At 51.5% G+C, this 25,044-nt stretch overlaps 2 protein-coding genes across 4 annotated transcripts; both read left to right on the top strand.

Annotated features, from left to right (window-relative positions):
- Positions 1-462: 462 nt before the first annotated feature.
- Cdk18 (cyclin dependent kinase 18) lies at positions 463-24,222 on the top strand. Of its 3 annotated transcripts, XM_021636398.2 has the most exons (16): positions 465-779; positions 15,194-15,342; positions 15,542-15,621; positions 16,073-16,198; positions 17,803-17,859; positions 18,618-18,732; positions 18,889-18,983; positions 19,262-19,324; positions 19,924-20,047; positions 20,205-20,325; positions 20,872-20,969; positions 21,130-21,235; positions 21,343-21,385; positions 21,911-22,001; positions 22,290-22,367; positions 22,908-24,222. In XM_021636398.2, exons 2-16 carry the CDS (start codon positions 15,219-15,221, stop codon positions 22,940-22,942), a joined length of 1,356 nt encoding a protein of 451 aa, XP_021492073.1. In that variant the 5' UTR covers positions 465-779; positions 15,194-15,218; the 3' UTR covers positions 22,943-24,222. The 3 variants fall into 3 exon arrangements, 1 of the variants encoding a protein (XP_021492073.1); XR_009584547.1 differs by lacking the exon at positions 22,908-24,222 and having other exon boundaries at positions 463-779; positions 21,327-21,385; positions 22,290-22,336; XR_002476389.2 differs by lacking the exons at positions 21,343-21,385; positions 22,908-24,222 and having other exon boundaries at positions 464-779; positions 22,290-22,373.
- LOC110548267 (NADH dehydrogenase [ubiquinone] 1 alpha subcomplex subunit 1-like) lies at positions 16,677-16,968 on the top strand. The gene is given in 1 exon segment (XM_060365041.1): positions 16,677-16,968. A coding segment is annotated over 1 exon segment (213 nt). The 3' UTR covers positions 16,890-16,968.
- Positions 24,223-25,044: the final 822 nt, after the last annotated feature.

Below are 25,044 nucleotides of genomic sequence, written 5' to 3'. Positions count from 1 at the left end.
TTAGATGACTCAGTTGGCTAAAAGGACAGAGATCCTCTTCACAATGAAAGTGGGGTGCTGTGTGGGAAGGAACTCTCCCTCCAGGCTATGGAGAGGCAGAGTTGGGGGAAGGGGTTCAGGGAGATATTATCAGGTAACTGGCAATCCCACACTCCAGAAGAGAAATGAGAAGACTAGCCAAGCCCTATGCCCTGTGCTTGCATATTAGCTCTTAGGTGCTAGGCGCTGGGGGCTCGAAGTGGCACTCAGTAGGTTGGGTAGGGACATTCAGAGACCTGTCCCAGTGTGGTCCAGACCATAGGACCTCCCCCTGTGCTCTGGGCCCGCTTATGCAGGGAACAGGAAGAAGCACCGGCCCTAGTTCCCAGAGTGGGAGAAAGGGGTGGCCACCGGGACAGAGGGAGAGCAGGGGATTGGCAGCGGCTGTGGGCAGGGCCAGTTTGGACAAGGGCGGAGTCAACTTGTACACGTGAAAAACTCTGGCTGGGGCCCGGGCTTTTGCCTTCCTCCTCCTCTTACCCACCTTCCAGCACCCCTCCCTTCTCCCTCCTCCCGCAGCTCAGGTTGCCGCTTCTTTGGGGGCAACTGCTCACCTTTCCAGAGTCGGGAAGAGCCAGGGTCCCAAGTAGGGACCCCGGCGGGGCGCTGGGCGCGGGGCAGGGCACCCAAGCCTGGTAGGGCGGCCGCGGCGGGTGAGAGCCTGCTCGCCACGACCGGGACACGAGCAGAGTCCAGGCGGCGACCGGAGAGGGGCACCGTGCCGGGCAAGCTGAGCAAAGGTAAGCCGGCGGCCCTTAAAGGGGCCGTGTGCCTTTGCGCTGGAGGGAGACATTTGGGCAAAATTCCCGAGCTGCCATAGGCGACGGACAATCGACCGGTGCGCTTGTGTTTTGGGTGGGGTGGTGGGGGTGGTGAAGGATGCCCTGGGAAAGCCACTCCCAAGTTCCAGGTGCTGAGGCAGAACGCGTGCCCCGCGGGGACGGTCGGTCGGAGACTCCCTTTGGCCCCGGGCTCCATGGAACCCTACAAAAGCAAAAGTTCCCACCCAGGCACAAGCCAGACGTTAAGTGCCTTCCTTATGGGAAGGACAAGGGTCAGGAGTCCGGATAATAACGAAGGGACTCAGAAGTGTAGGGCCACATTGCTACCTCGAAGGGCTTGCTGGGCTTTAGTGAACTTTCCAGCTCCACAGGCCATTGGTAGGCCAGAGACCTGGGGAAAACTGAGGACAGGTGGCAGTCCCAGCGTTGGCTCTGTGGTGAATAGGGTCGCTAGGGAATGTATCTCTTCTCTCTTGGGGAATGTCCAGAGAAGCAATGATCCTCCTCTCTTCATCAGCTGTGGACAGTGGCTGATAGGGTGTGGAAAAGAAGGGTTGGTGGCGTGGTCTCAGAAGGCATGGTCTGACTGCTGTGTTTGGAAGACACAAATAGGACTCTGAAAACAAGGTTGTTCAGTGGCCCTGTTCCACCCTGTTGGGGGACAGGCCCCTGGCATCTGCAGGCCTTGTGGTTGTTTTTCTGCACTGAGGGGTCAACACTCCTCTAGGCCCAGTGGGTAGAACTGTGGGTGAGAGGTAGTCCTCAGAACCTTCCGAGCTTGGGCTGGCTGCTGTCGCAGCCTCTCTTTCCCATCCCAGCTCGGCTGTCAGCACCCTTCCCCAGCTTATCCAGCTGTGGGTTGTGGCCTGTGCCCTGTGATTCACAAACACTACCTGCTGACTCCCACTACTTCAGATGAGATTCAGCATAGACACACAGTACATAGTGAGGTGGGGTGGGGGCCTGGGAAGCCAAATCCTTGCATCCTAAGAACTCTTGTCTTTATCATGCCTTGGGCCTAGATATATCTTCTGGGATGTGACCAGCAGTCAGCTGTGGCTGTGGGCTAGAGAGAGGTTCCCTTTGCCCCAGCCAGGCTCTGTCTTCAATCCTTGCTATGCGCCGACCAAGGTGTCATAATAATGTCATGATATTCCATGCGTGTTAGCATCACCATTTCACTAGCCAGGGAACAGACGCTGGGATGAATGTTCCCAAGGTGATGTCAAGGTGTGACCCAGTCTACTTCTATCTGACCCCAAGCTTGCTCTCAAGCCCTGTGCCATCTCAGGAAGGAAGGATGGGGCTAGTTCTCCCATGTAATCAGGCTTCCCAGTCCTGTTCCAGGCCGAACCAGGATTTACAAGAGGGACAAATATCTGGGAAACAAGTAAATTCTTAGTCTGGGATTGTGCAGGGAGGGGATCCCTGCCCTGGGATCCAGAGGGAATGGGGCCGTGTGTCTCTACAGCCATGTGTTCTCTGCTGGCAAATCCATCCTGCTCCCGGGAGGAGGGAGGAAGAGGCCTCACTTTGTAAGGAAGAGCCTGCCTTGGGTCTTTTGATTCCTGCCTTGCTCTAGCCTTCCCTTCTCCCCCTCCTCTTTCTCCCCTCCCCCTCCGATTCCTTTACTTTCCTAACTGAGTTTGGAACCTGGAGGGAGGAAGAATAGCCAAACCTTGACCATTAACTTGAATCCACATCCTACTCCTGTTGATTCTGTGGCTCTCAGCAAAATCCTGAACTTCTTCAGTGTTCTGTGTGGAGAGGAGCAGCTTCTGATAGGGAGGGCTGTTATTGTATAACACATGGAAGCTGAGGTAATTGTGGGGTGGTAAGGCAGGATTGGTTGGGGAAGGCAATGTCTCAGGGATGCTGTGGGACTAACTCTGGGATGGAAGACAGTGAAACCCCATTAAGCCAAGGCCTTAGCTAGAAGTTTTGTCTTTGGGTGGAAAGAGAATGGGGAAGCTGAATGGAAACATGGCAGGAGGGACCATCAGTCTGCTAGGTTCACCTTTCAGGTACCAATGGGTTAGGAGCTGCAGGACTCTAGCGCTTTGGCAGGACCCTGCCCTTGGGATGAGAGGACCCTTTCCTGCTACTTAATTATTTGCAGTTACTGTTCTGCTCTGCTATCCATGAGGGACTGGCTGGCTGAGTTCCAGACCTACCTGCTTAGCCTCACTCCTTCGGGAGTAAGTCACATTTCTTCCCCAGCGTTGTGCGTCCCCCAGTTAACCCTTTCCCTCTTCATCCCTGGACCCTTCACCTTCACTCTCTAGGCATTTGCTGCTGAGCAGGCACTTTCCCATCTCAGAGGGTAGGAACATACCAAGGTTAGCACTGCTCCTACAACTGCATATGCTCACGTGCACACACACACACATACATACATACACACAAACACACAGCTCTCTGGTGGCCAGAGGCCCAGGATTACTATAGGTCTGGTGGCCAAGCCTGGCAAGAACCAGCCTGTGGTATAGCATCAGGGGGAAGGAGGGAAGATGTGAATGCATTTCAGCCTGATCTGGCTGCAGGAGCCATGTGCTTCTGATGTTCCCAAGGCCCTGTCTGCTGAGGAGGTAGGGTCAGGAGGCAAGTCTAGGTTTGGCTCTGAACTGAAAAGGCTCACAAAGCAGGACCCTGATAAGTCAGGACTCTGCCATGAAAGACATTGGCCCAAATTTTGAAAGGGACTGTGGTGATACATACCATTTTCCTGGGTAGGCACATGCTGAATATACTCTGCCCCCTTTTGATGCAGGGTCTCTCTACATAGCCCTGGCTGCCCTCAAACTCAAAATGTAGATCAGGCTGGCTTTGAACTTACAGAATTCCACTTGCCTCTACCTCCCAAATGCTGTGACTATAGATGAAGGTTCCCATGGCCAGCTGACCCTTCTTCCTTTTTTTTTTTTTTTAAAGTATGTGTATTTAAGCCAGAGATTGATATCATCAGATGTCTTCTCTATCATGCTTCACTAAAAACAAAAACAAAACAAACAAACAAAAACCACTTTTCTTTTCTTGAGACAGAGTCTTTTGCTGAGGCTGGAGCGCAGCCTTTTCCCTGTCTTTGGATTTCCCTGTTTCTGCCACCTAATGATGAGGTTAACAAGGCTGCACAGTTGTGCCTGGCTTTTCTATAGATGCTGGGGATTTGAACTTATGTCTTCTCTCTTTCCCATGAAACAGGTGAAGTAGAAAGAGTGGTCCAAAAGAATTGATTTATTTTTCTCCTTCACTATTTATAAGCACATGTCTTTTCTTGGCCGCTGGTAGAGGCCCAAGCTCAGTGCATAATCCTGCCCCAGCTCCCCATGAGCTTCAGCCTACCAACTTTAAAATGGTTCGTGTGGTTTTGAGGGTTGCAGTGAGGTCATGTCTTGCAAATGCCTTCGCCTCTTGCCTGACCTGATGTCATTATGGAGGAGTGATGGTGCATGGAGTTGCTAGACCTGCCCTTGAATCTTTGCTAAAGGCAGGATCTCAGGACTCAGTCCTCGAGGTAGGAGGAGGATTCTCTTAGAGTATTCCTTGCCTCACTTTGAACACCTGCTCTCTTATTATCACAAGATTTTCTGAGAAAGCTCCAGAATGATTTCTGCCTATACACTTTAAACCACTCCCTCTTCTGTCTGGGGAACCAAGGCTTCTTTCCTCTGGTACCAGCCACCCAGCAAAGAAAACTGTTGCAGGGTATCTAGACCTAGGGGACATAGCCATCCCTTCTATGTGCTGGTGAGATTCACTGCCTGGAAGCAGGCATGTGGCTGGAGGACAGGGTCTCCAGCCTAGGTATGGCCAGCCAGGAGGTCACAGAGCCTTTTTCTGATCTAACTGTTGAGTTTATGTGGGGTGCTGCATTCTGAGCTGATTCCCTCATGAGGCCTCATCGACAAACAAGGCAGCCAGAGGGGGACCCTCTGGTACCCAGTATCTGGTACCCTCTGTATCATGAGCTCACTTCTAGTTTCAGCTCTGCCTGCCACTCTGAGGAGTCTTGGGCAGATAAGTTTCTTTCTTAGTCTTATCTTTTGCCTTGCTAAATAGAAGGGATTTCCTTTTAAAAAATATTTATTTATTTTTATGCATGTGAGTAATCTGTTTTCACACACACCCAGAAGAACTCAGATCTCATTACAGATGGTTGTGAGCTACCATGTGGTTGGTAGGAATTGAACTCAGGACCTCTGAAAGAGCAACCAGTACTCTTAACTACTGAGCCATCTCTCCAGCCCCAGACCAGGGATTTCTAAACCCCATCAAGCCTGCTGTCTTATGCCTTCATCTTTTGTGGGTAAGCTGTGTTGTGGGGTTCCAGGAGACTCTTAGCCTTGCAACCTTCCAAATTTCATAGCTCAGAGGCTTTGCCCCACTGAAGTCTGTTTGGGCACCCAGCCCAGACTCAGAAGGGCAAGGAAACTCAAGGCCTCACCCTCAAGTCAGGTAGGAGGAGAAAAGTATTACCAAAGAAATGCTACACAGATACTCAAGGGCAGGAGCTGTGAGCTATGGCTCCTTTCAAATCTTGCCTGATTTTGAATGGTCTATGAACAAAGAATGGTTTGTTTGTTTGTTTTGAGTCAGGGTCTTATGTATCCGAATGCTGGCCTCTAACTCACAATATAGCCCAGGGCAACCTCGAAATTCTAATCCTCCTTTCTCTTGGCATGTGTCACCATTTACAGTTTCTGCAGTACTGGGATTGAACCCAAAGCCTTATGCACACTAGGGCAAGAACTCTACCCACTGAACTATATCTCCAGGCCTGCTTTGGCTTCTCAAGACAGCATCTTGTTATGTAGCCCTGGCTCTCTGGGAACTTGCTATGTAGACTAGATTTGCCTCAAACTTGTGGTAATCCTCCTATCTCTCATTCATGAGTACTAGCATTAGAGGTATGCACTGCCACTCCAGGCCTAAGAGTAGCTTTTATATATATTTTTTAAGTGGTTGGGGAAAAAATATTCTTCTCCAAAGAAGAGAATAATATTTTATGGCACTTAAATTTATAAAATTGAGATCTTAGTGTCTTTAAGTAAAAGTTTCCTAGAGCACAGTATACTCCTTCCTTCACTAGGGTGGCATTACACGGCTGCCGAAGAGAACATAACCCATAGGCCTGGGGATAGTGGCTTTTTCTTACGGGAAAACCTTGCTGACCCTTGCTCAAAGTAATCATGCTGTTCTCTAAGCCTTGCACTAAATCATTCTGGAATCTCAAGCTAAAAATACTTTTTATTTACAAAGAGATATTGCTGCTTTCTTACAAGGTAAGCAGTAAGTGTTCATTATGGAAATGTTAGAAGGCACAGATGAGAAGAAATGAAAACCACTCACAACTGTAGAGCCCAGCTGACCACCGTTGCCATTTTGACCAATTGCTTGATTTCCATCTGCTGTGATGATGTTTACATGTACACGCCGGGGTGATGTTTCTGTACCCTGACATGCACCGTCCCCAGGTTGTACACTGCTGCCCTTTTCACTTGAAAATACCTCTCTAACTAGACTCATGGGAGATATTCGGCCAGAGGTTCCTGGTACATAGCTGGTCCTGCGTACCGGAGGCCCAGGGTTTGGAGAGTCTGAGAGTCATCAGCACGCGGGTTGTGGTTTCTACCCCAGGAGAGGATGAAATCACCCAGGAAATCTGTTGTTGAGGGGAAGAGCAAAGGGCCAAAGAGGGAACTAAGGAGTGTGCTGCCATTTAAGGACAGGTGAAGAAGTGAGTTCACTAGATGTGGGGAAGGGAAGTTGTGAGGGGGAAGATGTGAAGGAGACCCAGGCAGCTGAGTAGTTATTGAGACCAAGCAGCAGAGGCAAAGGACAGGAGAGGGCCTGGAGCTGAGCATGTGCTTGTGAACCCGGTGAGCAGAAGGGAGCCCTCAAGGGGCCATGCCCTGGCTGGTGAGTGATGCTGACAGGGATATTTAGAGAACAGTGGAAGAGCCAGGGCTGCCCAGAGGGTCTCTAGAAGAGGCATGGAGGAGTGGGAAATGGCCCTAGGTCAGGGTGGTCACCCTGGCCAGTGTGGAGGATAGGCCATGTGGAATGCAAGGAGAAGAGAGGATAATGTAATTACCCAAAGCCTGGGCTAGCCAGGAGAGCCTCATGGAGTCAGTGGGAGTGACACACTATTGTTTCAGACCAGCCACTCCGATGGGAACAAGGAGACTGGAAGAGTGACCCGGCAGAATGTGGCTAGGGGTTAGTGTGGGCCAGGCTGGTAGGACTCTGGTTAAAAGAAGTCAGGAAATTCCCCTTATACACACACTCCCTGTTAGTTGGAACTCTGAGGTCCCCTGAGACACTAGTATTTAAAGGCCCCTTCAGTTCTAAAGTTAGGCATGGATACAAAAATGTGAGATGTGACAGGCTACCACAGGAAGCTGAAGGGGACTGAACTTGTCCTATATTTCTGCTGTTTGTTGTGACGGTGGTGGCACAGTCTGCATGTGGAAGTCAGGGAGACAGCTTTCAGGATTCTTTCAGGATTTAAGAAAACCCCAGATAAGGTTGTAGAATTTAGATATTTTATTTTTATTTTATATTCCTTGGTGTTTTGCCTGCCTGTATATCTGTGTGAGATATTCAGAGATATATAGAGCCCTGGGACTGGAGTTACATACATGTGTGAGCTGCTATAGCAGTGCTGGAAACTGAACCTGGGTCCTCTGGAAGAGCAGCCAGTAATCTTAACCGATGAGCCACATCTCCAGCTCCAAATTTAGATTGTTTTAAAATATATATACAGATTTCTTTTTAATTGGGTAATATGAATTGGGCATATTTTGAGGACACAATGTGATGTTTTGTTATATGTATACGTACACATATACAGAAATAATGATGGAATCTGGGTTTTATCATTTACTGTGGGAATGCTTTGCAGAGTTTCTCACAGCTAGTTCTAGTCTCCATCCAATGCACAAAAGCAGGATCTACTCATCCCGATCCAACTCTGTTCTACTGGCTCTCCTTTCTCCTGTTATCCCTCTCCCAGCCTCTGGCATCCACCATTCTGTTGTTTGGTTCTGTGAGAGCAGCTTTCTGTTTGTCTCTGTGCCTGACTTAGTGCTCTGGCCATGATCATATCCACTTGGTTTATTCATGGCATAAATGGCAAGGTTTCCTTCTTATAGCGTTCCCAATAAAAAAACCATTCATGTGTCCTGGGTGCTTGGCTGTCATTTTTCATGGGCGTTGAGAGTAAGGCTGCAGTGAGGTAGCTCTCCTCAGATTTTCCTTCCTCTGGGTATATGCACAGGTTTCTGGTTGCCTGAAAGATGTAGGAAGGGTACCAGCCCTTGACTACCTGTGGTAGAGTGTACTGGAGCTCAGAGTTGACCACAGTATTGTCTTTGTCCTTGAGGAGTCTAATGTTTGTGTATATCTAAGAAGAAAGACGCTTCAAGCCTCTGTGAGTGGATGGCTCAGTGGGTTCCTTGGCCACTTGTTTATTTTTCCTGAGGAGTTGCCGAGTCTGGGCACTGCTGTGTGTATATAAGGCAATAGGTAAACACAAAAAGTTAGGTCCTGTTCTTTGTCCTGAAGGATGTCAGGTCTGGCTCCGAGTATGTGCGGCGGGAGAGAGCCTCTCATTTTACCTGGAGGAAGGAGGTGTGCTCATATAAAGCTTCCCCCGTGGGTGGCATCAAGGGGAAAAATGAGGAAGGACATTCCAGAAGGCTCTGTGTGCAGATCAATGGCGTGTGAGTGTGGCAAGTTCAATCAACTGAATAGCTGATTGAAGGGCTGAGAGATGACTCTCAAAAGACAAGAGGGTAGCACACAGCTTTGATCCCAACACTCAGGAGACAGAGGCAGGAGGAGCTCTTGTGAGTTCAAGGCCAGCCTGGCCTATATAGTGAGCTCCAGGACTGCATAGAGAGACTCTGAAAGAAAAAAAGGAGGAAGAGGAGACAAGGGATCCAGAAACCAGAGGCCTGTACACTGGACCCTGGAGTTTGTATTTCCTGTAAGGGCTGAGCTCACTTGAGGGATTTTCAGCATGTTAGGGCATCATGTTAGAAGCATAGTGAGGTTGAGCAAAGGTGCCCATCACCTTGGAGCATTACCTCTACTTACAGGCAAGACTAAGACTTAAGGTGCCGTCCAGGTTGCACTGCCAGTATATGTATGTTCTTTGACACAGATGGCGAACTTGGTTAGTAGGGCTCATGCATGTGTCTGTCACCATAAGATCTTTCTGATCAGAATGAAATGCTGTATACTTGGCCACTGAGCTACATCTAGCACCAAAACAAAACAGATGATGCTACAGGGCCCAGAGCCCAACACGTGGCCTGCTGACCTGGCTTCCTGTAGGTTTTGCCCAGCTTGGCCCCAGAAAGCCTTCTTCTGCTTCCTGCATTCCAGAATCTGTAGGAATGTTCTCTGAGTTCAGTCATTGTCCACAGCATCTGTTCCTTGGCAGGGTGACCACAAGCCTGTCTGTCCTCCTCAGTTCTGGCCATCCTGAAGGCCCCAGGCCTACAGCCTTTCTCATTCAGCTTGGACACGGTGTCAGTGAGGAGGGTTCTGGCTGCTGCCATTGCCCCAGGCAGCAAGGGCAGCCAGCTTCCCTGTGCCCCATTCTCCAGCAGGGTCAAGTGGCGGGCAGAGGCAATGAGATCTGCCAGCTCCCTAAAGTACAGCCTTCCTTGAAGGTGAATGTGTCTGAGGCCCTGCTTATGACGTCTGCAAACTTGGTCAGCCATTGCCTCTAGTTCTTTGAAATTCCCCCAAGGAACACAGTGGCTAAGTGCCTGAGCTAGGGACAAGATGGGGAAGTAGAGGGTATCAGGGTTGACAAAACTGAACCCTCAAGGTACTGAAAGCACTGCACAAAGCCTGCTAAGTGTAGAGCCTTATGGAGCATGGCAGTTGAGATGGAAGGTCAGTCAGGAAGGCCTAGATATCCTGACAGGCTGAGTAATTGCACTGATGTTCAGGTAGGAGGCCCCAGAGTGCCTGGAAGGAGTTTACAGAGAGGATTCTCAGGGCTGGCCTCTGAAGTTAAAAAGTGATTCCCACCCTGCTCTCAGCTTCTACCTAGAGCCCTGTGTGTTCTGCCAACCACCTCAGCCTCCATGTTCTCCAGGCCATGGTGCCAAGCTCAGGACACAGATAAAAGATACCTGACATCGAAGGATAATAGGTTAAATGTACCCTACACTTAGACCATGGGTTCCTGCAGCTGGCCTGAGCTGCTGTGTGACACTTGCTTCCTTCTAAGAGGGACTTAAGGACTGGAGAGATGGCTTAGAGGTTAAGAGCATTGGTTGTACTTCCAGAGGTCCTGAGTTCAATTCTCAGCAACCACATGGTGTCTCATAGCCATCTAGAATGAGATCTGGTGTCCTCTTCTGGCATGCAGACACATGTGCAGGCAGAATGTTATATACATAATAAATAAATCTTTAAAAAAAAGAGGTGCATAAGACCTGTCCCATCTGGCCCTGCTCTGTGTGACCTGCAGAGCTGTCTAAGGCAAGACCTGTCTCCCTAGTTTTCTCTCTCTTCCAGTTTACTGAGCTGCCTGCCCCCAATGCCTGCCAGGTTGTCCCAGCGGCTGGGCCAGTGGGGAGAGGCAGTGGACGGGGCTGTGCTGAAGCAGCAGCACTGAGTCGCTGTGAGTTGCACCATGTTCCATGAATGATGCAGAGCCACTCAGACTCTCCACTCAGAAGTCATCTGATATCAGCACTCACCCACTCCATCTAACCTCTGGTGTTTCCACCCAAAACTAAGTTCCCAAGACTCCTATACCTGCCAGGGACTTCCATGCTTCTGACTGCTCAGCCACATGTCCTTGACTGCTTTCTCACCCTCCCAGCCACTACTTCCCTCCTCCACTGCCGCCATGCCTGGCCTAGACTACCAGTTCTCACTTGAGTCTCTGCTGGAGCTGCCTGACAGGGATACTTGCCCACATACAGTCTGTTATTAACATGGCAGCCAGAGGGAGTCCAGGCATCAGTGGGATCTTGCCACTCGTCTGCTCACACCCTCCCCTACACTGAGATCCCAGCATGACCCCCCCCTCTAATACTACTCAAAAATTGAGCACTCAGGTCTGTGCCCCCGTCCCCATCTGCTCCCGTCATACTCTGCTCTGAACTTCTGAGGTTGGTTCCACTTTCTTAGGGAGCTCTTTCTTTTTAATAATTTATTTTTTATTTTATGTGCATCCATGTTTTTGCCAGCATGTACGTCTGTGTGAGGGTGCCAGATCCCTTAGAACTGGAGTTAAAGACAGTTGTGAGCTGGCACATGGGTGCTGGAAATTGAACCCAGGTCCTCTGGAAGAGCAACCAATGTTCTTAATGCTGAGCCATCTCTGCAGCCTCAGGGAGCTCTTTCTGATCACCCTGTTTAAACTTAGACCTCTTCAGCTAGCCCTCGTCCCACTGGATTCTCCTCCTTTATTGCACTTGTTGCCATCACCACCCTACCTATTTAATGGCTGCACATCTTACCCAGGAGAAGGTACAAGGCTGACGTGTGGCTCAGTGGTAGAATGCTTACCTGACTGTTGATTGAGGTTTTGCAACCTAGGTTTCAGCAAGGGGACAGTATGGGGAAGGACCTCAGCTAGAAGGGAGAGGTGATGTGGTCATCATCATGCACTCGACAACTTGGAAACTTCTGCCTCCATTTGAGTAGGTTCATCCCTTCTTGCAGTCTGTGGGTACTGACTAAAGCTCTCTATAAATACCATTCCCTTCCTCACTGGCTCCCCTCTGGCCTCAGAGTCTGGCCTTTCTTTTGTTCTCATGGTATACAGTGGCCTAGCAAGGCCTCTCTATCCCTCTGGCTCCTCCTCCCTTCCCCTGTGACAGCCTTATCTCTGGCACCAACAGGAAGTGCTGGCAGCTGTAGTGTGCCTAAGAGACCAGGAGGCTTTACCTGAGTAGGAGGTAGGAGGTGGGCTAGATAGGGTCTGCCCACTCAGCCCACAGCTCTAGAGGGGCCTCTGCTGTGATCTCCCCCATGCCACCCTACTGGGTGGCACCCCTACTCCACACTTCTCTTCCCCTGGCACCAGTTGCACGGGACAGACCCAGATGGCTCTTTGGTCTGGGGACAAAGGCCACACTGTGCCTGGCCCTGGGCGGGGGCCTCAAGCTGGGTCACACTGGGCCTTTCTGTCCCTAGTTGGGGATGACAGGCAGACAGCACCAAGGTGACAGGCCCTTTTCCTGTCACCCTTCCCCCTCAGCCCCCAACTCTGAGGAGCTGATTCTCCCAAGGCAAGAGTGACAGAGCATCTTGTGTCTTGAGCTGGGGAACAACAAACCATTCACTGCCCCGACTGCCCTGTCACACCCAAGACCCTATTGGGTTCAATGCCCTAATTGTCCCTAGCAGAGAGACATAGCCACTCTCTGCTCTGGTCACTATTTCTGCTGCCTGCTCTCATGTCCCATCAGGAAGTCTATCCTTACGTCCAACCTCCATTCCTCATGCTGTAGTGACAACCATTTCCTCTTGGCCACTTTTCTAGCAGAGAGAACATCTGGTCACTCTTGCTACGCAGTAGCCCCACACAGACTGCTCAGGTCAAGCCTTGAGCCTAGAACCTGGGTTCCAGTCTGCATTTCTAGTGTTTCCTCTCTGTTCCTCCCTTCATGCCATCCTAGGCCAGATACTGGCTCTTTGCCCCTAACTGATCCCTAGAGCAGATGGGATTTTGGCTCGGTCCTTGTCTTGAAGAAATTATCCACCCTGAACAAAAAGCCAGGGTGTAAATCATGGCAGCTCCTGAGGGGTCCCTGAGCCAGCTGCCCATCACACCATTCCATAAACCCACACTGTAGCATGGTCTTATGAGAAAGCTGTGTTCTAAACACGGGGCTGGTCCCCTCCTAGTAGAGCTGGAACTATGAGCAGCCAAGTGCGTGTGTCCCTTGCGTTCCTAGAATGTGCCCTATGTCCCCTCGGAAAGCTGCGGTGGTGCTCACGGACGTGAGTACCTTGTTCCCCTTGGCTTGCGCCTAGAGCTTGAGACATGTAGACATGTGTTCCCCAGTCAGAGAAGGTCTCCTATGTGGCTCCTGCCACTGGGTCTGTCTCCTTCCTGCATCCTCTGAGCTTCGAGGGCTCCCCTTCTGGCCCATAGGGCAGTTAGGAAGGATGGTCTGACAGTCAGCCCTCACCTGAACCCCAGATGTTGGCAACCATATCTCCACTTGCCGATTATTGGAGACTTTGTTTTAAAAATATATCTTCTTCCTGTCTTGAAGGGACAGGCCTGTAATCCTAGAAAGACTGAGGCAGGAGGACTGGAACTTCGAAGCTAGCCAGGGCTACATTGAAATACCTATTGCAAAAGAAGAACGAGCTAGAACCATGACTTGCTGCATGCACTTCCAGAGGGCCTGAGTTCAGGTCCCAGAACCCATTTCAGACACCTCACAAATGCCCTGTAATTTCAACTCCAGAGAATCCAACTCCCTCTTCTGGCCCCCAGGGGCACCTGCATACATGTGACATATATATATAATTTGGAGGCAGCATTTCCCTTGCCTACCACTTGCAAGGCCCCGGATTCAATCCCAAGTAGTTCCCCAGAACCCAGTTCCAGAAGCTGGCAGTTTGAATTTTTTCTGATGTTTCTGGTCACTCCAGCATTCGGCACTCCTGGACAGCAATGAACATGCACACAGAGTGACTGCTGCCCTCCACTCTTGCTGGGAATGAGAGTTAGCAGACAGGATGTGACAAGTCTTCCTGTCACTGGACCCATCTGTCCTGTTACTCTCACAGAGCCTCTGTGGGTCCTTTCAACTAGATGCCATACACAAGGGCATGTAGCAGGGTGGTTGTCTTCTGGGAGCTCCTTGGGAGTGGGGATCTTGCTTAGTTACTGTCACCCAGTATCCAATACCATGCGCTCCACCCTAGGTATGTCAGGCTGAACTGACTTGAACTGCAAGCTCCTCAGCAGAGGAGGGCTCAGCTGGCAGCATAGACCAGAGCCTTCTGCTTGGAAAAGCACAGGCCGGAGTCAGGAGAGCCTGAGGGCCCAGCTCAGCTGTGGTAGGGGCAGCTAGGAGCATAGAGCTCCAAGGAGCAGACCTTTTCCAAGCTCACGGAGGACGGAGGATATGATCATTAAGCAAAGCAAACATGTTACTGACCCATAATCCTTTAAACCAGGAGGATTCAGGAGGGGCCTGGTTGCCTTGGCAACTGGGTACTAGCCAGCCACAGGCCTGAGCATCTTCCAGAAGTGGGTTATAAGTAGGCCCGGGGAAGGATGCACATGGCCCCTCCCAAACAGGGTTGGTCCTCCTGATGCCTTTCTGGCCAGGATGGGTACCTAAGGGGATTATGTAGACAGGGTGTGGTCTCTGTAGCCCCACTGCAGGTAACGACAGTGGAGGGCCCAGCGGGGTGGGGATGTGGCTGTGAATGAGTGCTTATGAAGCCCGTGGAGGGTGAGGACTATGGGGAAAACATGGTGGCACAATCCTTTAATTACAGCACTCGGGAGGCTGAGGCAGGAGTATCTCTTGTAAGTTCTAAGCCAGCCTGATTTATAGAATGACTTCTAGGCCAGGCAGAGATAAACAGTGAGACTCAAAATAGAGATAGAGGAGGGAGAGAGGGTGGGAACGAAGCACCCACCTGTGGAAAGCAGCTGTAACATTTGTGGTGCCACCCGGAGGCCGGCACCTAGAGGGCAATAGAAGAGGGCAGCTCCCACCCCACCCCACTGTGTCCTCAGCCCAGGGCACCCAGGCCTGCTCAAAGGACTAAGGCAAGGGAGAGGCCAGGAGCTCAGGCTTCCCTTTTCCTGGGCTGGCTGTGTTTCCCACGCTGTTCCTGGCTTGTACACTGCAGCTGGAGCAGAGGTAGGGCTGAGATGTGTGCTTGTTCTCCCTTGATCTCCTTCCTAAGGGTCTGGGATGAGCCACAGAGGGGAGTGCTGGTAACTCAGGTACCATGGAGTTTGAAACCTGTTGACAAGTGGCTGGTGGCCACCCCCCAATTAGGCTCTTTCTAAAAGAGCAGATGTCCTGCTAGCAGAGGCCCATCTAGTTCTGGAATCCTGCTCCCTAGAGATCTCCAGATCACCCCACCTCCACCCCAGCTGAAAGCTGAATGTCTGGAGTGGCCTCTTGCTAACCTGTAGCTGCTACACCCAGGAATGCTGTGGCATCAGGGGAGGGAAGATTCGCAGAAAGAAGGTAGCTAGCTGACTCACTGGAGGAAGGAACAGAGTGCGATCCTGCTATCCTGGAGCTGAGGCTCTGGTCAGGATGACCTAAGCGTGCCATGGGCTGAGCCTAGCTCCCATGGTTAATACCATGGAGTGGTCACATCATCTGATTGTCTCCTCTCTGTCCCAGGACCTATCAAGGGCCCTTGCTGATCATGAACAAGATGAAGAACTTCAAGCGAAGGCTTTCCCTGTCTGTGCCCCGCCCAGAGACCATTGAGGAATCCTTGGCTGAGTTAACCGAGCAGTTCAACCAGCTCCACACCCAGAGGAATGAGGGTGAGGGTCAGGCCCACCTAGCTCCTTCCCACCCAGACTCCCTGTGACCCCTGCTGACTAGCTGTCCATTCCATTAGGGAGAAGGGCCCAGGAGCCCTGGGCTGTCAACTGTGGAGTGGGAGGTAGGGACTGACATCTGTCCCACCCAGACATGCCACTCAGTTTTGTGCACTATAACCAAGCATGTTCTCCCCCACAGATGGCCAGGATGAGCCTGGGCAGCTGTCCCCTGGCATGCAGTATCAGCAACGGCAGAGCCAGCGCCGCTTCTCCATGGAGGTGAGGGTGCCCCTTCCAGGCTCCATGGTCAGACGTGTCCACAGCATTATCCATAGCAGGGTGATTCCTGTAGAGCCTCCCACTCAGGGCTCAAATTGGAGCTGCTCATTGTAGGGTTTCAGAGAGAATATATATCAAGTGCTAGAACATTCCTGATTCTTGTTCACAGACAACTTGACTGTGCCAGGTATAGAAAAAAAAATGTGCTTACAAAATTACATTGTCTGTAAAAGCATGACATTCATGTTCTAAAGTGAGTGCTACAGTGGCCCAGAGAGGTAAAGGAACCTTCTAAAAGTCACATGGTAATCGTCTACCCTTCAGGTAGCTGTGAGCCTGAGATCATGACCTGTGGCTTGGCCCTACCCTATATGGACCGTAGATCCAGAATGAGAGACAAAGGCCTTCTGGGGCCAACATGGAGTTTTTCCCATCCCATCTGCTTCCTCAGGACCTCAACAAGAGGCTCTCTCTACCCATGGATATCCGCTTGCCCCAGGAATTCCTGCAGAAGCTGCAGCTGGAGAGCCCAGGGCTGCCTAAGCCACTCACCCGCATGTCCCGCCGTGCCTCCCTGGTGAGTCCAAGGAGGGTCAGACTTTGCTGAGTGTGAGACACCAACCAGTATGTGTAGAGCACTGCTGCCCTTGCTCATTCTAGCTGAAGTCTAAAGTAGTTTCCAGAAAGATTCCTATGCCTCTAGCGCCACCTGCTGGCCTCCATGGATTCCAATAAATGGTCTTTCAAAGTCAATGACACACCTGGGTATGGGGCTAAATAGCCCCCAAGTCCCCTGGGAGCGGGGCTCCCAGGTTAAGGCCGATAAAACAGTGTTATGACTCATGTCTGTACTCCCAGCATTCCTTGGGAGGCTGTTACAGGCATGCCAAGAATTCAAGGCCAGCCTGGGCTATATAGTTCCAGGCCTACCTAGAATATACTAGAAGATTGTCTCAAAAACAAACAAACAGACAGACAGACAAACAAACAAACAAACAAAAACAAAACCCCAGGAGGATCCAGATAGGGTTCAGGTTGTGTTTCACTGTACAGAGATGTGGTTCAAGATTCTCCCTGGACTTGCCATTGTAGGCATGTATTTAGTCATCCCCAGATTAGCTGCTGTGTACATCCACAAATTCACTAATGGGAGCAAGGGATAAAGAGTGGTCAGACTTCCCTACCCGTAGGTTTTGATGGACAGAGATAGGCACAACTGTGGAGTCAATCACAACTATGTATCCAGGGGTTTGGAAAACACTGATTAAGAAAGCATTTTCCTAGTTAATGAGAAAATTAAAATTCTACCCCCTAGCCCTCCCAAAAACATAAGCAAACCAAAACTCTTAGCTATGGTCATCTATTCCTGGTAGAAGGCCACACGAATGTTATATAGCACACGAATGTTATGTAATGCTTAATAAAAATGAAAGACCACCTCCCTAATAAAACAAACAACAAGAAGCCAACAACAAAGAAACAAACAAAAAGACCCATCAGCTGCTTCTCCCCAGTCACATATTTCCAGGTCCCAACTACCAGTTTCTAGGAGCCTCTCTGGTGGCTGGGTCTCAGAAGTCTAGTTAACATTCCTCCTATCCTGAGCTAGAAGAAATGAACCAATGAGAGACTAGAGAAGTGGACTCTTGAAGTGGACCCCCACATAGTGCAGAATGACAGGCCCACCCTGAAGGAACCAGTTACCTGAGCAAGTGAGCCAAGCAGGCAGGAAGGTGGGCAGCGGGGCAGGCAGTGAGGTGAGCAGCAGGCAGACAGGCAGGTGGGCAGCAGGCAATGAGGTTGGCAGCAGGCAGGCAGTGAGGTGGGTACAGTGAGGTGGGCAGTGGGCAGGCAGTGAGGTGGGCAGCAGGCAGGGAATGAGGTGGGCAATGGGCAGGCAGTGAGGTGGGCAACAGGCAGACAGTGAGGTGGGCAGTGCAGCTCAGCATGTTCATTTCCGACTCACGGAGGAAGGAGCTCTGTTTCCAGGGGACCCTCAACTCTTACAAGAATGAAGGGAGAGGAGAAAAAGAAGGGTCTGATGCTCCTCACTGGAGCTGATAGGCTTGGTTCCTCTCTGTTCTTTGGGGGTGTCTTATTTCCTAAAGACCGGGAGGGAACATGGACTAGAAGGCTCTGCCTGGGCTTCGCATCTCACAGTCTCCCGTGTCTCCTTCCCAGTCAGATATCGGCTTTGGGAAACTGGAAACATATGTGAAGCTCGACAAACTGGGGGAGGTAAGAGACCAGTGTTGCTCTCTGGGCAGCACGTGGGGTGGTTTTGACTCTGTTCTGCCAGTCACGGTTCCTAATCATAAGAGTCACACTGTCCTGCCAGGCAGCCTGGCCTAGCCTCCGGCAGCTGCTGTTAAGTTCCCTGATCTTGAATGAGGCCTTGAGGACAGAGGTCTCTGCTCAGAGTCTAGTCTTTTCTTCCCCCTCTTTTCAAGTAGTTATGGCCTAGATTTGATTCCTAATTCCTCCATTTGCTAGCTCCATGATTGTAGCACGTCCCATTGACCTCTCTTTAGTTTCATTCTCTGTCAAAGGATGAAAAACTATTCTATGGTTGGGGGGACTGTGGGGTACCAGAGGAAGCTTGTGTGTAGTTCCTAGTGCCTGGCACAAAGCAAGCGATATTAAAGTGCCTCTGCAAGCACTGTGCCAGGCTTTGTGGCCTGGGGTGGGTGTGGGTTTGTGAAGGGGAAGAATGTCATCTCTCAAGAGCCATATCACCGTGATCTAAGAGCAAGGCTGTGTTATAAATAATCTTAAGAGGAGCAGCAGAATGGGAAGAGAGGAATGAGCAGCCTGTTCAAGCTAGGGGGTTGATAGGGATACTTCAAGAGAAAGCCAATTTTGGAGCAAACAGAATTTGAACAGAGGGAGTAGGGCACCCAGCTTGACTCCTAGCCCAAGCAGAAACATAAAGGGTGGGGCTGGGAGGAAAGGATGAGCAGGATGCTTTGGGACTGACCAGGTCTGCTCTGTCCTAGGGTACCTACGCCACTGTCTTCAAGGGGCGCAGCAAGCTGACGGAAAACCTTGTGGCCCTGAAGGAGATCCGGCTGGAGCATGAGGAGGGAGCACCCTGCACTGCTATTCGAGAGGGTATAATGTCCGGGTCTGCGCCCTGGGCATCTGTGATGAGGGGCCTCAGCAACCTGAACCTGGTGGGAGCCTGGGTGGAGGGCCATTTCAGGCCCCAGGAAGGGATAGCAGGAGGTATTGGTGGGCCTGGGGACCTAGGTGGGCCTGTCTCCCCAGTGTCTCTGCTGAAGGACCTGAAACATGCCAATATTGTGACCCTGCATGACCTCATTCACACAGATCGATCCCTCACCCTGGTGTTTGAGTACCTGGTGAGCTGGACTGGGGCTAGCAGCCTCTTCCCCTGTGGTGGGTGAAGTGGGGTAGGGAAGAGAGGGAGGGAGGGAGTGGGAGGGTTGGGGGAGGCAAGGGAAGGACTCCAGCCTTTGTTTGTCCAATTAAGTTCTGATGCAGAAGTGGGCCAAGGGTTCAGAGCCAGGGCCTGTGCCACCAGCAGGCTCAGGCTCAGACTGGAGAGGACTTCCTTTCAGCCTGGGTCTGGACCACTGGCCAGGCAAGGGAGAGGACTGAACTGGTCTGTCTGTTCCAGGACAGTGACCTGAAACAGTATCTAGACCACTGTGGAAACCTCATGAACATGCACAATGTCAAGGTGAGAGGCTATAGGGGAGGGACCTCATCATGGCAGCCATCTGCCATAAAGCCCAGTGTCCGGATGCTCTTCTTGCGCACTGGCTGCCGAGGTTACTTGGAGCTTCAAATGCAGGCAGGAGGGAGAGGCCACTCTGCCAGTCTAGAAGCCATTCTGAGAACCCCAACCAAGAACACAGACTTAACCGTCCACTTCTGTCCAGCTACGGGTACAGAGCCTCCTCTAGCTCTGAACATCAAGGCGCGTTACCTGCCAGAGTGAAAGGAGGCTTCCGGGAAGCCGGGAGGGTAGATGACCAGCTCTGGTGACTAAGACCCAAGCACATACTTCCCTCCTACGGGACCCTTACTTGTCATACCTAGAGACTGCTCCAGCATCCTGGCACTCACAGCCTCCCCTCTCCATACCTGGCCTCTGCCCCCATATGTGGTTCCCTGGGGTGTACAGGTCCCAGGTGGCCTGCAGGGTGGGCAACAGAAGCAGGCAGCTCTCCTAGGGACTTCCGCCCCCCCATTCCTCTCCAGCATGAGAAAGAGACGCAGGGCCTCCCACATGGGGTCTAGTCCCACCACGCTTCTCATTTCTGTTCTCTTCGCCAGATTTTCATGTTCCAGCTGCTCCGGGGCCTGGCCTACTGCCACCGCCGTAAGATTCTGCACCGGGACCTGAAGCCTCAGAACCTGCTCATCAATGAAAGGGGCGAGCTGAAGCTGGCTGACTTTGGTGAGGCTGGTGCCAAGGTTAGGGAAAGGGTTGGCAGGTGGCTCTGACCCTTGGGTGCATAGCCTCCTCAGGACATAGGGATTCTGGGGAGAGGATATCTGAGCACCTGACCCTTCAGGACCCTTCGGCAGAGGTTCAGTGACATGTCTGTTCCTAGGCCTGGCCCGGGCCAAATCAGTGCCTACAAAGACCTATTCCAATGAGGTGGTGACCCTCTGGTACAGGCCCCCAGATGTGCTGCTGGGATCCACAGAGTACTCCACCCCCATTGACATGTGGTGAGTGTGCAGCAGAGAGGAGTAAAAGAGGCTGTCCATCCATATCTGTATACTGTCCAGGGAGAGCCTGGCCTTGCTCACAGCTCCACTGGCCCCTGCTGCCGTGTGTTAGCAAATTCTCCCTCCGAGCTTATGGCGCCTCTGATGCTATACTTCTGAAATGCTTCCCCAGGGGTGGAGTGGGACTTACCAGAAGGTAGATGAGTCCCCTCCCCTAAAACACCTCGAAAGGACATACTATTTTGTTGTTAAAATTGACAAATGTATGATTTGCTGTAAAATGAAAACCAACTCGACTTTAAAGCCAGCATGAGTGTCTGGCTGAGCCCAAGGCTCCCCAGAGAGAGTAAGTATCTCTTCCTGCTTAGCAGAGTTAAGAGGATCCAGAGCTCGCAAAGAGGGTCCTGAGTGGGAGTCTGGAGCTCTTTAAGCCCCAGATGTGACCTCTCAGGTTGTGTTAGCGTCTCATTGGATCCCTCATATAACAGCCTTGGGGTAGGTAGTGGGGGATGCGCCCTGGAATCACCACCGCCCTTGCTTCCGCAGGGGCGTGGGCTGCATCCTTTATGAGATGGCCACCGGGAAGCCTCTCTTCCCAGGCTCTACTGTCAAGGAGGAGTTACACCTCATCTTCCGGCTTCTGGGTTAGTAGTTTTCTTCTGTACGCTCCACCTCGCCGTCAGGGGGCGCCAGAACTCTGTCCAACCAGGAGCACCGAGGCCTAGGCAGGTTGGGGACCAGCTACTCTCTATATCTGCCTCAGCCCTTCACTCATACTTCTTACGCGGCCCGTGTCTTCTGTAGGGACTCCTACAGAAGAGTCATGGCCGGGGGTGACATCCATCTCCGAGTTTCGAGCCTACAACTTCCCCCAATACCTGCCACAGCCGCTGCTCAGCCACGCTCCCAGGTATTCCCTTGCCAGAACCCCTCACTCCCTACTGTGATCTCCCTCCCAGAGGTTCGGGTCCCTAGCCTGCCCCTTTCTGCGCCTGTGCCAGCGCCTCCTCCTTGCAGGTTGGATACTGAAGGCATCAACCTCCTGACCAGCCTCCTCCTGGTGAGTTTCCTCCCATCCTACCCAGGGAGCGACAACTAAAGCAAGCCAGGCCGGTAGCACAGATACTGCCTGCGATTCCAAAGCCCAAGAGGGGTACTAGTCTCTGTGCTTGGCACCCAGGGCCTGGTTGGGCATTTTCTGGGGACAGAAGGCTCAGTTTTCTCAACTGTATAGTGAATATCAGTTCATTTTTTAGATGATGCTGGAGTACACCAAGCTTATGGGGGTGGTACAGTGTCTACGTGGGAGCAAGCACAGGATAAAGGGCAGCTAATGGTGCTGTCTGCTAATAGCACTGATAATTCGAGTGATGATTGCCATGGCCCTCTCAAGTATACTCATCCCAAGATGCAGTCAGTCTCCCAGGAAGCTCTGGTGTCTGAAGCCTGGTATCCTAAGGCCTGAGAATGCCTGGTTTGGGTCAGATGGGGCCTTCTCCCACCTTGGCCATCTAACTTAGCACAGGAGTCCCATTTTCTAGAACGTTCTCCAGCAGGACCCAAGAGCCTACCCTGTGCCTTTCAGTACGAATCCAAGAGTCGCATGTCGGCGGAGGCAGCCCTAAATCACCCCTACTTCCAGTCTCTGGGAGAACGTGTACACCAGCTCGAAGACAGTAGGTGTCCAAGGGGTCAGCGCCGGCCGGAAGCAGGAAAAGGGTTAGGGTATAGGTGGGGCTATAGCAGAGGCTGCAGCCTTGCTGGGGTGTCTTGGACACTTGGCTTCCCCTTCACAGTTCTCATTTGGAGCTAAGGAGGTAGATTCTGTCTGAGGTGTGTGTTCTTCCTGGATGAGTCTTGACTGGAGGGCACCTCACCTCCAGGGATTTAGTGGAAGTGGGGATGGTGGGTACAGGAGCAGAGTGACACCACCTAAGTCTCACTGGCCCTCTTCTCTTGCCCAGCTGCCTCCATCTTTTCCCTGAAGGAGATCCAGCTCCAAAAGGACCCAGGCTATCGTGGCCTGGGCTTCCAGCACCCAGGTAAGGACCACATGCCCTCCCTAAACCCTTTGCTAGAAGCAGCCAAGCAGACTACCCCTTCCCCAGTAGGGACTTTCTGTTGAGAAAGAGATGGGCCTGGGGTTTGCCCTTGGGATGGGGAGTCAACACTCCCACATACACCTTATGGGAAGGTCCTCTCTCACCTACCCCCACCCAGGTGAACACTGCCTTTTACAGTTGGTCCTGGCAAGGGTGTGTCCCATCCCTCATGTAGTCTCTGTAAAGACCTTGAGCTCCTGGACAGTCCAGATGATTTTGTCCCCAGCAGAGCCAATAGCCTTGGACCCGACAGTAATTCCCGTCCATTGTCTCAGTAGTTTTTAAAACACCCTGTGATGTTGGTACTATACCTGTCCTCTACTGAGGCTCCTAGAGGTTAAGTCACAATTTCACGCAGCTCTCAAGCAACAGAGATGATACCTGAATGCAAAGACATGCTTTTGCTCCTTGGATCACAGCTTGTGAAGGACAAGTGTCCTATCCCTCTATTCCTTCCTGTTCCCCATCTCCGTTCTCCAGGGCGAGGGAAGAGCCGGCGGCAGAGCATCTTCTGAGCCGTGCCCACCCTGCTGCAGCTCAAGGGATGAGAGGCCACGAGGAACACAAATTCAGGAAGTATGGGGCCTATGTGGCCATCAGAGGGCTGAAAAATGAACGCCTGTGGCTAGTCTGGAGGAGCACTTGGCAGCCCTGTTGGTAGCACTTGCTTCCTTTCCTTGCTTGCCACACCTCTGTGATGGCCTCTATCTGGACACCAACCCCTTTGTCACCCTTGTGGAATGGAGGCATGAGCTGCTTCCCTGAGAGGAAGGGAAGGGAAAGGAGGGACCTAGGACCCTTTCCCAGCTGAAGTGCAGGAGAATGTTGGGGTCCTGGATGGCTCATCGGCTTGACTGACCCCTTTCTTATCCCTTGGATGTTTGCTTCACCTTCTTCCCCTCTAAGAACAAGGGATACGGCACCTTACCTGGCACCCTGGAATTGTGCCCATGTGTGTGCTAACCCTACACAAAGTCAGACATCCCTGGAGTATCAGGAAAAGTAGTATCCCATCTTGTCACCATCTCCACCATGCTATGGTCCCCTCCTTGCCAGAAGCCCTTGTACCCTCTGGCTTGAACCAAAGCTAAAAAGTCAGCATGCTGCCCATGCAGCAGGAGGTAGTCTGGTACTCCCAGATGTACTCCTGCCACCTCAGCTACCCTCTGCCCATCCCCCAGTCTGGAAAGGGTTGCCTTAAACTGGCAGGTGGTAGAACGTACACTGTCCTTGGAGCTCTGACCTAGTACCTATGTTCTTCTTCCCTAACCACTCCTGCGGGTGTTATCATCCCTGAGGGCTGATAAGTCAGCCCTGTCTCAGGGTCCTGAGGCTGGCACTCAGATATGCCAGGTCACCCTGACACTGGTACCAGGGTGGCCTTGGGTCTTTAGGGCTCGTGCAGCCTTTTCCCCATCCCCCGCCTCCTTCTTAGCCCTACCCACTTGACCCTGGCACCAGCCTTTACAGAGGGGTTCATGAGAGGAAGTTGTGTTGGCATCACAGCCTGAGCTGGAGAAAGGTGATGGCAACAGGTCTGATACTGAGAGCACCATCCTGCATCCCCTGGAGAAGACACCTTTCCTCAGCACTCCTCTCATGTCTCCCCAACACTTGGCTGAACTTGAAGGACAAAGGCCAAGGGGAGGTCAAGCCCATGTTTTCTCCACAGGTCCCGTGCCCATCCCAACCCCTTAGAGCCTGGGTTTTCCCTAACCCCCTTCCCCACTGACTGTGAATGTCCTGTGACTCAGAGCAAAGACAGAGAATATATTTAATTCATGTTGTACAGAAAGCCGTGAGCAGTCTCATTCAGAAAAGGTGACTGACAGAACAATGCCAAAGATAGAGGGCTAAAGACTCTAAATGTCTTGCTTATACATATATAGAAACCATTAAAGAGAGACTGGTCTGCACATCTCTGAACATGCCCTGGGCTGGGGGTGAGGGGATTCTGGTACCTTCTCTGCTACGTTTGAGGCTACATCAACTCTGGTAAGACACACTAAGGGTCATGGGTGTTCTGTGTCAGGTTGTGCCTGTGAGGTGGAACCACTGAGAAGAACCCAGAGAGTCCTGAGGGGCGTGGGCTCTGGTTTCCATGGATCACTCTGCTTTGCCAAGACTACATGGTTCCTTGACTTCTTGGGATGGGAGGACACACAGATAAAAAAGAGAGCTGGGCAAGATATAGTGATGTATGCCTTTAATCCCAATACTAAGGAAGCAGAGACAGGTCTATCTCTCTCTTTTTCTCTCTGTCTCTACTCCCACATACACCTCTGTGTGTGCATATGTGTGAGTGAGAGAGAGAGAGAGAGAGAGAGCGAGTTATAAATTGGTATTGAAATGGCCAAGACCAGAGCAATGGCAGGTGCTTACCTAAATAATTCTTGAAGCCACCGCATGCTGCTCTCAAACGCCTCATATCTGGCCTTCCTGTCTCACAGATCTTAGAATGCTGAGACTCCAGCTGTTCTCCAATTCATTGCTCAAAATTCTTCCAAGACCAGACAGAATGCCAAGCCCTAAGGAATGCCCCCTGGCCTTTCCTGTTCTGTAGCCTTGTACTTGAGGGGGTTCCTGCTTCCTCACCAAAGCCATGGAAGTTGGGTGG

The sequence above is a fragment of the Meriones unguiculatus genome, chromosome 11 (assembly GCF_030254825.1).
Source record: "Meriones unguiculatus strain TT.TT164.6M chromosome 11, Bangor_MerUng_6.1, whole genome shotgun sequence".
Taxonomy (NCBI): Eukaryota; Metazoa; Chordata; class Mammalia; order Rodentia; family Muridae; genus Meriones; species Meriones unguiculatus.
This window is presented reverse-complemented; position numbering and strand designations above follow the sequence as displayed.